The sequence below is a fragment of the Furipterus horrens genome, unplaced genomic scaffold, assembly GCF_987537825.1.
Source record: "Furipterus horrens unplaced genomic scaffold, mFurHor1.1.pri manual_scaffold_11, whole genome shotgun sequence".
Lineage (NCBI taxonomy): Eukaryota > Metazoa > Chordata > Mammalia > Chiroptera > Furipteridae > Furipterus > Furipterus horrens.
The window spans coordinates 82,909,777-82,928,824 of NW_028327181.1; the positions used below are offsets into that span (position 1 = coordinate 82,909,777).

At 37.9% G+C, this 19,048-nt stretch overlaps 1 protein-coding gene and 1 non-coding gene across 2 annotated transcripts in view; one reads left to right on the forward strand and one right to left on the reverse strand.

Annotated features, from left to right (window-relative positions):
* CLTC (clathrin heavy chain) overlaps positions 1-19,048 on the reverse strand; it is a 68,846-nt gene that overhangs the window by 15,387 nt on the left and 34,411 nt on the right. The window contains exons 7-17 of the mRNA XM_090292705.1: positions 18,123-18,320; positions 16,762-16,962; positions 13,976-14,128; positions 13,352-13,474; positions 10,393-10,530; positions 9,984-10,148; positions 9,653-9,833; positions 8,189-8,352; positions 2,830-2,955; positions 2,069-2,211; positions 124-358 (exon numbers count right to left, since the gene is read on the reverse strand). Coding sequence (XP_090148831.1) covers positions 124-358; positions 2,069-2,211; positions 2,830-2,955; positions 8,189-8,352; positions 9,653-9,833; positions 9,984-10,148; positions 10,393-10,530; positions 13,352-13,474; positions 13,976-14,128; positions 16,762-16,962; positions 18,123-18,320 — 1,827 coding nt within the window. The remainder of the gene's footprint in view (positions 1-123; positions 359-2,068; positions 2,212-2,829; positions 2,956-8,188; positions 8,353-9,652; positions 9,834-9,983; positions 10,149-10,392; positions 10,531-13,351; positions 13,475-13,975; positions 14,129-16,761; positions 16,963-18,122; positions 18,321-19,048) is intronic.
* Positions 4,118-4,252, forward strand: LOC149998637 (small nucleolar RNA SNORA42/SNORA80 family). Its single transcript, XR_016507323.1, has one exon. It is a non-coding gene; the product is annotated as a small nucleolar RNA SNORA42/SNORA80 family (small nucleolar RNA).

Consider the following 19,048-nt stretch of genomic DNA (forward strand, 5'->3'; position numbering starts at 1 on the left):
GTCTTCCCAAAGTGCTCTGTATTAACTGAAACCGCTCTGTAACTCTCAAAATCCACTAACCTACCATTATGTAAAGGTTTTTACAGGGCAGCCTTCTCTACACGTTCAGCTAGCAGTACTCACATTAATAAGTTCCAGATCACACTGGCCACGTTCATAAGCAACACAGGCCAGATGTGGATCTCTCTTCTCACAATACTTTCCAACAACACGACTGTCATAGTAAGGATTTTCACGAAGAAATCTCTCTGGGTTGTTATTACTGTCTATGTAGATTTTGGCTAATGCATTGTGAGTAGCAGGCTCCTCACAGCCCTCGTGAATTCTGGCCTCTAGCCAAGGCAGAAGCAGCTTCAATCTAGTAAAATAAACAAACAAATCCATGACACACACTGTATTACAAATAGCACACTCTTGACATGCTACTTAAGTACCTTATAGTCTGTAATGTGCTTTCCTATATATAATTTTGAATTCTCAACAACCCTATTACAAATTGGGAAATTAAGACACAGATGGTTTAATGATTTGTCCAAGATTCCACAGAAGGTATATAAAACTAGCTTTATACTCTCCCAGACCTATCTGTTACATTATATAGATGGGATATAGAAAGAGGAGATTATAGATTCATAAGATTGTTCTTTTTTATACTAGACAAAATATCTAGACTTCAGGTAAATTTTGTTTAAGAGTGGGCTGGGGGTGTGGTATGAGAAAACAGACCATACTGAGGTTTCTTTCATTTCAACACAATTAACATACGACACTACCTGTAGCCAGAGGAGGCAGTACCCCAAATACAGACTGGGAACAAAATGTGGTAGCTTTGGAATTCTAGCAGTTATGGGATCACTACACCAAGGATCATAGTTTCACTAACCTCCAGTTTGTGTTTCAATGGTTTAAATATCAAAAGTACCCCAGAAAGAGCAGCAGGCCATTACTTTGGCTATCATTCATGTAGTTATTATGAACACACTCCCATCAGGGTAAAGACAACTTTTTAAATTAATAAAGGTGAAATTCAAGCTCCTATAAACACCTGCAACCCAAGCGCACGTGCTAGGGTAACTGACGGAATCCAGATTAGCTAAGGCACGTTATGGCTAGTGACTTACGTGTGAATCTAGTTTCTCACAATATAATCTGTCAATTAAAGACTAAAATGTTAACTCTTAACTACCTGGCTCTTTTCTTGGAATACACAAACAAGATGGTTCTCAGGCATTCGTTAGACTTAAGATTCAGCTGAAACCTCTCTAAATGTTAAGTTGTTATGTTCCATAATCACTTTAAACTAGACTCAAACTTTAAAAATCAGCATTATATTCTATCTCATTGTCCTTAAATGCAGAATTTTTCTGTGTCTGAATCATTCAAATACAAATTTTATGAATACCATTAGTAGGACACCTATGCCAACTCAGGTTAAAATTAAACCCCATAGGATTTCTTGATATCTTTTCATAGCTAGAGGAACTTCCCACCATTAGATCAACCCACAAACCTCATTTACTATGTCAACACGTTCGGAACACTAACTAGTTCATTAAAATGTCCCAGCGAAAATCAGACTTCATTGTATAATAAGTATTAGAAGCACTTAAATTATCATGTTCTCTGTGGGAAATTCATAATTAATATTATATTAAGATTCAAATAAAAATCAATTTAACAATTACACAGGAAACTTTTCTCTCATACTTGAGAAAAAGTTATCAAAGAATTAATTAAATATAGGTGTATCATACCTAATTAAAAAGCCTATTCACATAGTTTACCTTAAAAACATATACAAAGTCAACTCATGTAGCTGTAATCATAAATATGCAAAAAAGCGACCAACCAGGTTAACAGATGCTCAGTATGACAGCCGTAATATTCCAGAAAACAGTTTTAGTCAACACTACAGCTAGCTTATCACTTCTAAATTAGGTGTTTCCAGGGAATTATGGTCCATTTATTTCTGGAGTGGCTTTTAGGCAACCGACAAGTTATATTTTTATCCTTTATCATGCAGAGAGACTAAATTACCCAAGTTATGAAAGTTAAAACGGTACCACACCTGTTTCTTTTTTCAACCTCGGCAACGAGCTCATCAGTAGAAAATTGACCTCTTACAACAAGAATCAAGTTTTTAATGACATCTTCAGAGCAATCAACATCAAGTAATCCTCCAATAACCACAGGAAGTCGGCTTGGATTCACCTAAGGTTAAAAAAACAAAAGAATGCCATTACGTTGTTAATAAGCAAAGCAAAAGGAGTTTTAAAAAATAAAGCATTTCCCCCTCTTTTACACTCAGTTTTAAAATTCATTAATAAACTGAAGTCTAAATTTGCAACTAGACCAAGGAATTTAGCAGGACGTCTGGACTGGTTTATTAATTACCTCAGCACTCCTCCAAAGGATTAGTAAGTCCAAACAAGCTAAAGTCACAGAATAATTATGGAAGACTGTCTAGTAAGAAGGTCTCCATTATAGCGAAACTGCCTTTCTATTTCTGGAGTTAGAAGGTGCATTTCTGGTACAGTATCTATATTTAAGATGCTTTAAAACATGCTTTGGAGTCCATGGCCTCTGCACAGATACTGTAGGGTCTAAGAAGTAAGTAGGGCATAGGCCAACCAACCTTTTCAACTACAGCAGTTCTGATGTTTTATATACTTGACATGCATGTAAAATTGTAATCGAAGAAAGGACTTCGGTGGCAAAAAAAAGTTGAAAACCACTGTAGCAGATCGCAGAGTTTTAAGAGGATGAAGATTTCCAGAGTGTGAGAAGTAAAATCTACAATAAGAATTAAGTTATCTAGGTATTACTTACTTTTTGTACATATATCTCTATATACTTTTGAAGATTATTTCTATATAAGTAGAGCACCAAATCATGGACAAAGTCAAATCGATCACATACAATGATGAGCGGTAACTGATCTGTTAGCTTCGCTTCCTGAAAAAAAGAACAAAAAGAAACCTTAATTTTCTCCTTCTGTGAGGTATGAAATCTATGTAAAATATGAGAATCTGTTTGATATTGGTGGGAGAGGCTCGTATAGACGTGGCTATTCTTTTAAAGAAAGAAATGTTCCAGTTGCTGGAGAGTGCCCACTGCAGTTTCATTACATTTTGAATAATCAATACTTAGATTTACAGCAAAATACGAGGCACTTCCCAAACACACCCTGTCCCCCGCAAAAAAAACAAATTAAGATCTGTGAGATACTGCTGGCATTCAGGATATAAAATCATCACAGTGGGACTTTCACTCTAATAGTTGAGTTGATTTAAGATCAATAGTCACATTGTCACAATGATGGCATAAATTGCTCATACTGCCCCGGCTGCTGTGGCTCAGGGGATTGGGCACTGGCCTGGGAACCGAAGGGGTGCTGGTTCGGTTCCCAGTCTGGGCACATGCTTGAGTTGTGGGCCGGGTCCCCAGTTAGGGGCACATGAGAGGCAACCACCCATTGATGTTTTTCTCCCTCTCTCTAAAATAAATAAATAAAATCTTTTCTTTAAAAATACTGCTCATACTTGTTTCAAACTAATGATTTCCCCCCCCTCCCTAACTGCATTCTATATGGCCAGCCTCTCACTCTATTATAACAAAGCCTACAAGGTGCAGTGTGATGGTGACAGCCATGAATTAAACACACCACACGTTGCTATAATTAGGAGAAAGTTAAGAAAAAAGAAAGCACTTAGAGAAAAGGCATCTTTAAATTGCCTGTTGCTACTGTCATTACAAACACCTACTTCATAGATTGACATAGATGTTAGACAGGAGGTTAAGACCTGTACTGGGCATTTACCTGATACATGTCCTGTTACATTCCACAGACATAAGGTAAAGCACAAAAAACAACAGTTTCCATCAGGAATTCATTTACACAGTGAAACATTCCTCAATAAGTGATTCATCTATGACAATCTAAGGAAGCAGAACTAAGCAGCACAGGACTTTCCCCAATGACAGCCACTAAGAACATTATTTACAAGGTTAGAATAAAACAGTAGCTAAGTTTAGCACATATCAGTCACCCAATTATAAATAGTCTATGAAATGTTCAGAGCATACTGAAATCCTGAATAAAAAGTCAAAATGGCAGGCCTGGGCTTGGATTTATGGCAGGCCCTTCCCCCTGGGTCTTTCATAGTGCCCCATGTCAGAGCAAACTGTGGCCTTAAACCACTACCTGGCCTCTTGTCCACAGGCTGCAGGTACTGAAGTGGGTTACAAAGTGGGGGGAAAAATCAAAATGGCTATAAATCTGAAGTAGAAGTCCAGCTACAGATTTTTCAAATTAAGGCAAGTCTAAAGCAAGTATCTGGCACCATGGAAACGCTGTGCTGAACAGCTGCTACAATTATCTCTAGAAAGAATGTTTGATCTAACTATGTAAAAGATTTCAGTCCTACTAACTAAACATCGAAGTTAGTGGATCAACACACTAGTCATCTTTATCCTATCTAATATACATATAAAATTTTATGTACTTTATTTTACCACTTAAAGAGGACAGCAGACTTCCAAGTAACCTAAGATTACTTAGGTACATATTCTAGTCTCATGCATGGTGTTTAAGATTTCTATTGGCAAAGACAAATATACTGTATTCCCAAAGAAAATTTAAGATGAAAAAAGTAGACAAAATCTAGAATGCTTTATTGATTGCCTAAATTTGCACATGATTTCACACATGTAAGTTATGCTATTATCATTTTAAATTATTTATAACGTTACCCTGTAACTACATGATTTAAAATTTTAAGATCAAAATTAAAATTATATAAACATATTCAGGTTTTCATAAACATGAAGTTGTTAATTTAACTAATATTTACTGAGCACCTACGTACCAGACACTGTTTTTATGCACAGAAGATATAGCAAGGGGAAAAGTAAACTTTCCCTCAAGAGACTTACATTGCAGTGGGAAGAGACAATGTCCCATAGTGTTAAGTGTTATTTAAAAAAGCAGAATATGGGGGAAGCCAGGATGGAATAAGGACAGGTCAGCATAATCTGAAATATCCTTTCTCATGATATTTGATGAGAAATCTTAAGGAAGGTTAAGGATGTAGATTATGAAGGTCTGAGGGAAAAGTGGAAAGGGGCACAAGCAAAGGCCTGGGGGGTTTGGAGAGTTCCAGAAATAGTAACAAGCAGGCCAGTGTGGTTCAAGCAAAACCAGGACAGGAAAAACGACAGAAAATAAGAATAAATGCAGGGAGAAGCAGATCGTGGGTCTGAAAACAGTTCCATGCTTTCTATGGAGAGCTAGGACTCCACAGTAACTTTGGGCACGAGGCAGACGATGCTAATGTCATCCTTTCCTCTTGCTTCACAGGTTACCGCAGACAAGGAGTCCTATTCTACCAGGCTGCATATTGCCAGGCGGCTAGCATACAATTGGCACTGGAACGTTCAAGATCCGATTCAGAGAAGTATTTTTCTTATCAACAGAGTTTTCATAAAACACCAATTATCATACAGCTACTACCTCCAACAGAGAAGGAAAACTCTGATTCCAAAAAACCTCCGCTGCCTTGCGGCATACCTCTTCAGGGGAAAGGTTAAGGGAGTAAACCCTGACAGAAAATCCGGAGCCGGAGTCCCTAAGGCGGTTTGACGTTGTAGTCAACACCGGCAACTCCTGCGGCGCACCTGAAGCCAAGCTGTATTGACTCCGTCTTTCCCTTGGACCCTTCAGCTGCGAAGAGAGGGGGGGTCTGCTGCATGGGCAACAGCAGACCCTCCATATCACCCTGCCCAGGCTCTGTAGCTTCAGCTCCACTGGAGAGGACACTCCAGCGTCATCGCAAGATGTCGATTCAACACGGGAGGAGACAGATACCGTGTCACTCCCGAGTCGGACTGCACAGCCATTCTCGGCGGTGCAGATACTCTTAAGAAGCTACACCATCGTCTCTCGAGACGGACGGCTGCCGACGACGACTACCTCCAAGATTCAGTTTAATAATAGTAGGTCAATGAGGAAAGTGAGTAAACGGTCTGGTATGTGCATTCTCACTACTGAGGTTAAAGGCTGAATACAATAGTAGCACCTTAGTATTGAGCTCCCATCTCAGGTTATTTAAAGATAAGACACCAGATTTACCTCTAACTCAGATTAGAATTAAAATTCCTTCAAGGAATCAAGAATAACTCAAAACTAAAAAGAAACAAAACTTGCCCGAAAAAAAGAATTCACACGTAGGCTGACTCTACCTTATTTTCAAGGCCCACCCACACAGCTTACTGACACCTGCTGTCACTTGCTCACCTATGGCGCGCGAGGGTACACAATAAACACAATTTGTGATTGAAGAAACCAAGGCCAAGTTCATCTGCTTGAGGTAGCACATAGACATAAAATGAATGAACAAACGATAGCTGATAATAGAAGAAAATGGATTTTGAGCCAGGTTTGACTGCTGGAAAAGCCCATAATCCATATACATGCCCCTTCTCCATCAGGCTTGCATCCAATTCACAAGTGTGAGGGGTGATTCCTCATCTAATTACAGCTCACTGGCTAAGCAACAGCTGCACCATTTCAGTATCCAGATAATTTTTTTGAAGCTTAGGAACATAATAATTAAGTAAAAATAATTTACTCCTGATTTACGTGTGTGTGTGTGTGTGTGTGTATAAAATTCACATACGAAAACCCAATGCTAAAGAAATTGCAACTGAAGTCTAAAATCTGCAAGCTTAATAATAATTTTTTTAAAAATCGATTTAAGAACCTGGTGATATTTTTAAAAAAAGGAAACAGTACTGATACTCAAAGGAGGAACTGAACTGGCATTAGGGGTACACTAGCCAAGCATAAAGCATCAATCTTTCACATTTGGAGGGATTTTTTGACACCAGAAAGTCTTGGGTTCAAGCACATCGTACGCGCCAGGCCGCTCAGAATATTTATAGTGGCCCAGACAATATAAAGTTACACTTTTGGGGAAAGTTCACCTCTTCATCTATACAGGGCTACCTCAGCACTGTGACCGCCTCATTGCACTGAAACCCCTAAGGTTTTAGCTATTTAGTCTACTGCCCAGGTAGGAAGTTCTTCAAAAGAACAATCAGCTCATAAAACTACAGATTAACTAAAAAAGATGATGAACAACACAACTATCGATGAACTAAAAATGAAGACAAAAAAATGCTTAAGCACTTTATATTCAGTGTCTGGAATCGTTTTATATATATAAATAAATATATGTTTGGGGGGATAAACTGAATGGTCTATACTTTTCCTGATTTTTAGTAGCAAATGCCAATTTTATTTTATTTTTATTTTTTTGTTAATTTTCAGAGAGAGAGAGAAAGTGAGAGAGAGAGATTTGCTGTTTCACTCCTTTCTGCATTCATTGGCTGATTCTTGTATGTGCCCTGACCAGGGATCAAACCTGCAACCCTAGTACTGGGATGACGCTCCAACCAATGGAGCATCCAGCCAGAACCTGCAGCTGCCAATTTTAAAGTTTTATTTTCCTCACAAATTAACTAGTAGGTATGAGAATAAAGCTCAAGGTAAGTTAAACATTAAACAAAATTAACTGCCCTTAGGTGTATTTTAAAGAGCTAAGAAATCTTTAAATCATTACTCTGCATTGCAACAAAGGCAGTTCTTACTTCTCTGTAACTATATTCATCTGTCACAAAGCTGAGTTTTTTTTTTCTTTTTGGTTTGATCTTACCCTCAATTTATGAATTATACAAGATTAATATTTAGTTTCTAGAGTCAGCCTAATTTCATGACAGAGATAAACCTATGTCCTTTGGAAACAGAACCCTCTGCATACAATAGAGGCTCCTTAAATCGACAGAGGGAAAACCAATCTTAATATTCAAAAGGAGACTATTACTCTAAAATGACATTAAGAGTCTGAAATCTCTTTCAAAATTTTTCTTCCAAAATCAAAGTGAAAGAAATAGGGCTATTTTTTTTCTTCTTTTAAACAGATGGTCATTCTTAAGTATTACTTACTAATTTCCTTCCCTATTTCAAAAGAAACCACAAAGTATTAAATTTGGGAACAATAATTTAGCACATAATTTCAGAATGCTAAGAATTTCACATTTAAGGGGAAATTTTTTTAAGCTAACCAAATCCTCACGGCTCTGATGATCTTCAACCCAACCAGAGACTGCGTTACTCTAAATCACTTACCTTGAGAAAATTCTTGACTCGCTCAGGATCATAGCAGTTGCTTTCTCTGCAGATTCTTTCTACTTCTTTTATCTGCCCGGTCTTACAAGCGGCCTGAATATATTTAAAGTGCACATCTGGGTCCTGACTGAAGTTAACAATGGATCCCAGAAAATAAAAGAGCCCTTAAAAGAACAAATAATTGAAATTAAGTACAGGTATACTTTTGAGAATAAAAGAACTGAACATCAAAAAAAGAGATAAAGAACAGTGTTATACTGAATACTCCCAAACAAAAACTGGTTGCTCAAAAGGCTCTGTAGGAATACTAATTAATCTAATAATCAGTTCAATGAGTAGAGTGGCACTTTAATCCCTACAAAACAGAAAATTCAGTTCAATGTTTTCTTGTAGTTGAGAAATAGTTAGGAGGCAGCTACTTAATACCAAAGCTAACTATCACACCAAATTCCATATGAAAAATGTTAAGTGAAGTCCCTTATAGCAGGTGTTTTTCCATATGCAGTTAACAGAAAACACAGAAAGTAGTTGGAAAAGAATTTAATACAGTATACTCTTATGTAGTAGCCACTAACCACATGTAGCTGTCAAGTACTTGACATGTGGCTAGCACGACTGAAGAACGAAATGTTTCATTGTATTCAATTCTAATTACTTTTAAGTTACATAGCTACATGTGGCTAGTGATCACTGTACTGAATAATATAAATTTAGTGCATAGTTAACATACAGCAACTGAGAAAATGAAGAAAACTAGTAGGTATCTTATTCCTTCTGTCACAGCGATACTACAAACAAATGGCAGAAAAGGTGACTGGGAACTAGAAGTTTAGCTAATGAACCCAAGAACCGCCCAACAGTGATTTATCAGTCTTCTCAGTACAGCAGCGGTTCTCATCTGGGGGTGAGTTTCTTCCCCAGAGACACTGGGCAATGTCTGAAGACATTTCTTTTGTGGTCACAACTGGTGGCACTGCGCCACTGGCATCTAGTGAGTAGAAGCCAAGGATGCTGCTAAAAATCCTGCCATCACCACCCCCCAAATCACACAAGTTATCTAGCCCATAATGTCTGTCGTCCTGAGGTTGAGAAAACCTGCCGTATAGCGACAAGCTACAAAATGTCCTTGGTAAGAAACATTTGCCATTACAAGTCAGACAACATAAACATGAAATTTTATTATACCTGAATACTCCTAGTCCTTTTATCTTACATAATCATGACAAAGCCACTATATATTTATATCTTAAAATTCTGCCTTTATTTCACCCATAAAATATCTAAGCAATCTTGTTCACTGCATATCCCTAGAATGTTACATAAAGATTCCTGACATTTATTGCCTAATAAAACTTAAGCTGCCCCATAAAATTAACTTTGTAGAGACAGAATTTCTAATAGCCTGTTATCATAACAATACCCCTTTTGGCTTTCTTAGAGAACAACTCAGAAACTCCTAATTACCTTCAAAACTCTTGAAAGATTCAAAAAGTTCAATCAGAGACTGAGTTGACAGTTGTTCGTGATACTTAGAAGCCACCTGAACACAGATCTGCAGGTTCTGACGAATATTGGCAGAGAGCATGGCCCTGAGGCATTCTAGGGAGTCTTCCACCGATAGGGATCCGAAGTAGTTCACTAACCACTAGAGAAAAACATAAATAAATAGGCAAATAAATTAATAACACTGAACCTAATGGCAGCATGAAATTCTTACTATTCAGTATTACAAACACATTTTCAGTACACCAACTAATCATAACTAAGACCATCTGTTAGGTAAGAAAAGAAATACCTCGGGGTTAAGAAGATGGGTGTGAACAACTGCACGCTTAATATCATACAAGTCAGTGAAGTGCTCTAACGCCCGTTGCAGTAGGCCAGCCTTCTCACACAGCTGAGCAATATGAGCCCGGTCATAATGTGTGAACATCTGATTCCCTAGGATGGCATCTGCAACCTATAAAACCACAAAAAGAATGAGGTTATTTTATCAGTCCATATATCAGTAATTCTATATCCAGAGTACACATATTAAGATTCAATACCGAACTGATAAAAAAGAGAAAGTACAAAGGAATGTTAGCTAAACTTTCTTAAATGAAGAAGAGTCATCTCATCAGATTCGAGTAACCTAATGTACGAAGCTGAGTAACTACTAAAACAGTGCTGGAAACTTGCCTCAAAAGCATGAACGCACGTACCTGAGGTGCATGCATAAGGTTCATCTCAAGCAACCTCGTCTGCAGAGGACCTTCCGACGGGCGATTATTCTTCAGGGCATCAAGCAAGAATGCAGTGCACTGCTGAATTAGATTGTATTCCATAAAGACATCCACAATCTGCAAACAGATTTAAAGAATATTGTTTTAAAATGTCTGATAAAAGCTGCTTTATGATACTGTTGATAATATGTAAATGAACAGAAATTAAACATTATCTCTCTCCTTTTTTACATATAAAAAATTGCCAGATCAAATCCCCAACTTAAAAAATATTGTTTGGACAACATAACTTCAAAATTTAAGAATAAACTTTTGTCTTTCTGAAGTTATTTTGAGTTCTAGTAAAAACACCTACAAGATATTTCAAGGTACTATATAATAGCAGAATACAATCAAATGATAGATTTAAAATTCTGATAAACTTAAAACTTCAAGTCAAGATGGAGGTCTAGTAGACATGCTTTGCGCCCTCGCACAACCATAGAAAGAATTACAACCAGATCTCAAAAACAAATAACAACCAGAATCGTCAGAAAATCAAGCTGTATGAAAGTCCAACAACCAAGAATTTGAAAACGCCACATTCATCCAGACAGGTAGGAGGGGCAGAGACGCAGGGACAAGGCTGGGAGGTGGCGAGGCTCAGAGAAGCAGGGACAGCAGGGCAGGAGCAGAGCAGACAGTCCAACATTCACAGGTGGTGGATAAAAATCAGGAGGGATAACCTAGGAGCAAGCGATCCCAGCCCCAGGCCAGACAGCACAGCCCAAGGTTCCAGCACCGGGAAGATAAACGCTCATTATCTCTGGCTGTAAAAACAGTGGGGGTTGGGGCAGCAAGAGAAACTGCCGGACTTTAAAGGGCCCATATGGACAGCAACTGGAAGGGCACCAACCTTATGTAGGAAGTGGGCGAAGTGACTGGAAATGGAGCGAGAGCTGGGCAAATTGCCAGAAGCCAGGCAGGGGCACTGTCCCCTCTCCAATCCCCCGACCACAAACAGAGCCACAAAGCAGTGAAGGCAGTAGCCCCATCCTGGCAATTACCTAAGGTTCTGCCGCACACAATTTACCAGTGCCTTCAAAGGGAATAAAAGCAGCTCTAACTAATACACAGGAACAAACACAGAGAGGCTGCAAATTGAGGAGACAAAGACATATGGCCCAAAAGAAAGAACAAAACTCCAGAAAAAGAACTAAACTAAATGGAGATGCCAACCTATCAGATGAAGACTTCAAAACATTGGTAATAAGGATGCTCAGAAAACTCACAGAGTACAGCAAAAAAAATAAAGATATGAAAGTTGCACAAAGTGAAATAAAGAAAAATATACAGGGAACCAACAGTGAAGGGAAGGAAGCAGGAATTCAAATCAACAATTTTGAGCAAAAGAAATCAATAAACATTCAACCAGAACAAAATGAAGAAACAAGAATGCAAAAAAAACGAGAAGAGGCTTAGGAACCTCTAGGACACCTTTAAACTACCAACATACGAATTACCGGGGTGCCAGAAGGAGAACAGGAAAAGCAAGAAATTGAAAACTTATCTGAAAAAATAATGAAAGAAAAGTTCTCTAATTTGAGGAAGGAAATAGACATACAAGTCTAGGAAGCATAGAGAGTCCCAAACAAGTTGGACTCAAAGAGGACCACACCAAGACACATCATAATTAAATAACAAAGGTTAAAGATAAAGAATCTTAAAAGCACCAAGAGAAAAGCATAGAGTTATCTACAAAGGAGTTCCCATACAGCAGATGATTTCTCAAAAGAAATTCTGCAGGCAAGAAGGGGCTGGCAAGAAGTATTCAAAATGATGAAAAGCAAGGACCACAACCAAGATTACTCTATCCAGCAAGGCTATCATTTAGAAGAGAAGGGCAGATAAAGTACTACCCAGACAAGGTAAAGCTAAGGGAATTCATCATCACCAAGCCATTATTACAGGAACTTATTTAAGAAAAAGAAGAAGCCCTGGCCAGTGTGGCTCAGTAGATTGAGCGCCAGCCTGCAAACCAAATGGTCACCAATTAGATGCCCAATCTTGGCATATGTCTGGGTTGCAGGCCAGGTCCCCAGTTGGGGGCGCACAAGAGGCAACTACACACTGATGTTTCTCACCCTTTCTTCCTTCCTTCCCCCTAAAAATAAACAAATACATTATTTAAAAAAAACAAAAAGATCAAAACTATGAACATTAAAATGACAACAATCTCACAACTATCAGTAACTGAATCTAGAAAACAAAAACAAATGAAGCAAATAACCAGAATAGGAACAGAATCATAGGTATGGAGATAATTGGGAGGGTTATCAGCTGGGAGGGGGAAGAAAAAGAATGGGGGAAATGCTGCAGGGATTAAGAAGCATAATTGGTAGGAACAACATAGACAGAGGGATGTTAAGAACAGTATAGGACAGGGAGAAGCCAGAGAACTTGTATGCACAACCCATGGACATGAACTAAGGAGGGGGAGTACTGCTGGAGGAAAAGGGGGTACCAAATGGAAGGGGGAGAAAGGGGAAAAACTGGGACAATTGTAACAGTATAACCAACAAAATACACTTAAAAAATAAAATTTTGAAGAACTATTTAAAATATACAAAAGCATAAATATGGAATCTGTGACTCCCACTCTCTATGTTCATCTTTTCCCTCCTCACCCAGTGACAACTATCTTTTGTGTTTTATCATTCTCCTATACTTTTCATATTTTTAATACATATACATCTCTAAACAGGAGTCCATTGTGTACATTTTAAAACTGTATATAGATGGTATCTTACTGTCCATGCTTCTGCAACTTGCTTTTTTGTCTATGTAGACAGACAAAGCTCTAATTGAAAGGTTAACCCATTCTTCAAGTTGTTTAAACTGAGGTCCCCCCATTCTCCATTTAAAAAAACTTCTACAGAATACATTTTAATGTCTTTACCTGTGTGATATCAGCAAGAGGTTCTTCATCCTGAACTAGCATTTGAGCAAACTGTTGTCCCTGATCTGGACTGATACGCATGACATTTCTCAGCAGAAAGATCCAGTCTGGAGTATACCCAACCTACAAATAGACAAAAATTTAAACACCACTGCAAAGTTTCATTTTTATATCATTTAAAAGTTTTTTTCTAAAATAGAATCTTATTAATATAGAACTTCTGGTGAAAGTTATAATTTCAGTTTTAATCTAAGATGTTCAATCTGACCTTGGTTTTATTAGGCAAATAGATACCTTAGTGATAACATATTTGAATAAGTAGCTGTAAATTTTTCTAACTGGCTTACTCATTTTTGATGAATGACTGCTTTTAAAAGCTTGTTCTAACAGCTTAAAGATGCCTCTGCCATCTTAAGTTTTCCTGATAAACCATATAATACCTGCTTCCATTTTTAAGTAAGTTTAATTCTATTATGTCAGAATTAAAATATGCTTTTTAAACTTTTTCCAGTAATTCAAAATTTAAAGTTAGTCACTATTAAAGTCACTTAGGAGTTTCTATAGGCTAATTTCTCTTTAATGTTTTAATAAGTTTTTGTTGAAAATTTGGTTCATGGAACTCACTTTTTTAGCATACAAAACAATCTTCTGAACTTGACCGGTTTCTGCAAAGCACTGAATGACTTTATTTGGGACGTTAGCCCTTAGGTACACACTAAGTGCCAATGTAGGGTCCACAGACTTCACAAGGTCACCCAGTTCTTCAGAACATTCCAGCTATCCAAAGAAAAAAAGATAGTTTAGTCATCCATAAGCTGTTGCATGAATGAGCAGCTGACACTGCTTCCACTACAAATAATATGATAAGCACTTAAGTTACTCAGTTGTCCCAGAACATACTCTAAATATTCAGGGGTTGTGGTTAGTAAACTCTTTATCACGTATTCACAGCAATGTCTTAGAAGAATTTTCCATACATCCTACCTAAGGATAAAACGCCCACCAAGATTTCACGCACATAGATATTACCAAATACCTTGTTAGGAATGTAAGCACTTGCAGAATCTTGTACTTCTGTTAACCCTTTTAGTGCCAACGGCGCTGTGAGCGACGCTGACAAATTTCCCCAGAAGTGCCAGCATCGCTCCCAACAACTCTTTTTTCCAATGGCTATAAATGTAAATAACAATGGAATAATTTGTATTTTATGCTTTGTTCTTTTTTTGTGTGTGCCTCAGATTATATATTGATATAACTTTTTCTCATGTTAATCCAAATTTCGAATTACACATGGTACTCAAAAGGGTTAAGAATATTCAGATATCAGACTTACATGGTCCCTAATTTTTCTCAAAGTAAATGTAACCTGCAAGACACTCTAATTTCACAAGGTGAAATATAAAAATTTTGGAATTTTTAGGTGGTATATAAGAAGATTACTTTCTCTATATATTCAACCTGCCTCCATCAGCTGCCCAATCTGGAAAGCAGCTTCCCTAGAAGAGTTCTGGTTTACACATTAGAGTTTATTTTCTACTTTTAATGGTTATGTCAGGGAAGAGCTCTTATCATTGGTCTTTAGTACTGAGTTCTATTGGAGTACCTATCTCTATAATGAACATGCTAATTAATGAAGGGTTGACCAGGGTCCCATTTACTACAAATGGATCCCATATGACCATTCACCAAAAAAAAGGGTAGTAAGATCCAAAACGCTTTCACACTGTTATATATAGGTCAACTCAAGTTACTTTGGCTGTTCCCGTTCTCCCTTATCTTAATTAGAATGGACCTCAAATACTCGCTATTGTGGCTATTAACTATTCTTCAGCACAGACTCCTGTCCAAGCACCCCAACTCTGAAGTACTATTCTCCAGCATCCTGTAAGATTGCGAGAAACTAGGTGAAAAAACAGGGACTTAGAATTAATAATGTAACAATATTACCAACATGCACTAAAGCTGAAAGGTATAATAACATTAAAAGTTACTCACTACTCAGAGTGCTTTAAACAGTACCACCTCATTCTTGACAATGGCATAAGAAATGGCCATTCATTACCGCCACTTTATCGAGAAAGGCTTTTTTTAAGGTGATATGAAAGGAATAATAACATTGATGGATTGATTGTTCAAACTTGTTATTGCCTTGCAAATAAGCAACATTTTCCATAATGTGCTCTAGAAAACAAAGTACTATTAGATGCTCTTTGAAAAAAGAAATTAGTTAAGTACTTAGTGAATATAAAAGGCATAGAGAGCCCAGACTGGTGGGGCTCAGTGGGTTGGATGTCATCCTGCTAACTGAAAGGTCATCTTTGGTTCAATTCCTGTTCAGGGCACATGCCTGGGTTGTTGGCCAGGTACCCAGTTGGGGGCATTTGAGAGGCAATCAATCGACGATTCTCTCACTCAGAGGTTTCTCTCCCTCTTTTTCCCTCTCTCCCCCTTTCTCTAAAAATAAATAAACCTAAAATAAATACATGAATGGTACAGAGAAACTCTACAGTCAAGAAAGCTGGTTGGTTAACAGTATTTTTAAACATTCATGTTTAAATAAATTTCAAGAAACTGAGTTAAATATTTTCCCATGTAATGCTAATTTACATACTGTGAAATAACTCTGGGAACCTATAGCACTACTAATTAGACATCCCTGCTGTCTTAACATATCTATGGTTCAACATTTTACATAACTTGCTTCCCCTCTCATATCCAAACATAGCTACTAGTAGCAAATACCACAATTTTGATATTACTTGAGAAATTCTTAAAGAAAAAATATATTTGTATGGTTAAAACTACTGTGCATGCCCTGGCTGGTGTGGCTCAGTGGACTGAGCACTGGTCTGAGAACCAAAGGGTCGCTGGTTCAATTCCCGGTTGGGGCACATGCCTGGGTTGCAGGCCAGGGGTCCCCGGTTGGGGGCATGTGAGAGGCAACCACACATTGATGTTTCTCTCCCTCTTCCTCCCTCTTTTCTCCTCTCCCTAAAAATAAATAAAATTTTTTAAAAAAAGAAAAAAGAAACTACTGTGAATATTATATTAAATGTGGGATGTAGAGATAGGAATATATCCTTATGTTCAAATAAGTGTTACACACGTTGACAAATATGAATGCATACTGTCATACAAAGCTTTTCCTGAAGCAAGAGGATAGCGATTTGCTGCTTCCAGTTTAGTAGTTCTAACCACCCAGCACAAATCTCATTTAAAAAAACCAGATATCCTGCCGCAAGATGTTCTAAAGAAAAGTTTATGCATCTCATGCAATGTCTGCTCTTATTCTATTCCTACAAGCAATAAATAACAGATATAGATGTTTTGTACAACCTAGATGTTTTTAATTAGCTAATATGGTATTTAAAGCAATCAAAGCACAAGGATATTAACTGAAGTTAACGTACCTTATCTTCTTTTAACCATTTCTCCAAAAGCTGTTTCCGCCCTTGCTGAAGTACAGGCCTGCACAGTTCTAAGGATTCAAATTTGTTTAGCTGGCCTTGGTCCAAAAGGATTCCAAAATACTGAAGTAGAGGAGAAGTTTGTCCTGGCTGGGCTGGGACACTCTGGAACCGACGGATGGTGTCCGGGGTACGAAGGATTCCCTTTAAGAAAGAGAAACGATAAAGATTCCTTTTAAAGGTGATCCAACATCACACTAATAACTCCATGAGTTTCTAAGGTCAATCTTAAAAGCATGATTCCATCTAGTAACACAAATTTTCAAATCTTCAGTATGTTGAATAATAGATTCAGTCAACATGTCACACCCCTGGTTCAATGTGATACAGGTTATTTAGAATGAGAAATATACCAACCTAATTATAATGTCAATGTGTAAGCGAATAAAGTAGTTACAGCTAGCTAATAGTCCAGGGTCTCATTAAGTGCAAATTTCATAATACTAATCAGGATATAAGGTGTTTATTCAGTCTAACATAGGACAAAGGTGATGAGAACTCAGCTCAATTTCAGACAACTCTTTTTACCATAAATTTAACAGGACCTGTTCAATCTTCAACTTTGGGGGAAAGAGTCAGTACTACCAGACAGTGCACCCTGTGGAAGGATCTGTCTCTTGCTTCAAGAGTGTTTGGACAGATCAGATCAATGGTCACCCCTTTCTCCAGCCTCCGCCACCCTCCAACCTCTTGTCCAGTCGCAACCTTTGGCACCATCTTCTCAGCCATTCTCTGCCTCCGGGACAAGCCAACACTTTTTTTTAAGTTTAGCTCCTTCTTGCTGATAAACCATGAGCTCCAAGATTTGTCAAAATTGTTCCCTGGAGGTAGAAGCCACTGTCAACCGCCTGGTTAACCTTCATCTGAGAGTCTCCTACACCTTCCTCTCTTCTGGGCTTCTATTTCAACTGCAAAAATGTGGCTCTGGAGAGCATGGGCCACTTTTCCACGAGCCCGCTACCAAACTGTGAGCCAAATGGAAACAAAGCTTTTTACAGGAAAAAAGAGAATTGGTAGCCATCACTGATGAGGTCAAACAGTATTACAACTAAGTAACTAAGTATTATTACATTTGTGTAAATCACAGCTTGCTAGACCTACATACCCTTATTAACATTCTGAGATTAAAAACCTAACCGAAACTAGAGCACAGGAAAATAATTAAGCAAATCTAAAGCCACTGACAAGTAATTCATATTCTACTATAGGAAAATGCAACCTAAACATTAGTTTCTCTGTGGTGAGCTGGTTCCATTTCTGACAGTATTAGAAATAAGACATGGCAACTTTTCATAACTATTTACCTTTGGTGCATTAGCAGCCACCTTTGCTGCCTCTGAATAATTTCCCTGGGCAAAGAGAGCATTAAATTTCCGGGCAAAGAGTTCTTCAGCACCAGCTAGGTTGTTACGCACAGCCATTCTCAGAGCCAAATCAGGATTTTGTAGGACATTGGTGATATAAGGAATGATGTTTTCTTCTTCTACACACACTGACAGAACCTGCAATTTAAAGATCAATGAAGAGTTTCAATGTGTTCACTTGGACATCAATGATACTAAATCTGTTTAGAGCTGATTACTACTGAGTCACAAAGGCATTAAAATTATGACAGCTGCTTTTTTAAAGAGGCCAGAAGAGAGGAAACTACGGGGTGCTAAGCCATTTGGGAGGGCCTAAACTGCGGCCATTCTGTAATCTAAGGAACTCCCTGCTCCCTACTGTCTGAACTCCAACTGCTTTGCTACAATTCATTCATTCCTAACGTGGTTAATCAAAGATCAGGCTCCTCTTTAAGCTCTGAAAGACAATGCAATGTGAGGAATGCAATCTTGACAACCTACATAAAGTGCCTAAAGAAGCTGGAAAATCTAAAGGAAATCTAAGGCTCACCTGGAAGAATTTTAAGGTATATTCCTTTTAACGCTAGGATTTTTTAATAAGGATTTTCAGTAATTTTAAAAATCAGAGTTACATTCCTATAGGCCAGATTACATACTCAGTGAGGGAAAAAGATCCCTGAATCCTACTGTATAATGCAAGGTACAGTATTCCCTCACTTATCGGGGGTATTACGTTCTAGATCCCCCTCTGCGATAGGTGAAAATTCGCAAAGTAGGAACCTTACATTTATTTTAGTATTTATATATATTTTAAGGCTTTATAAACCCTTCCCACACACTTATAAACCATTCCCAGTCCCTTATTAATCTTTCCCACTCCCTTACTA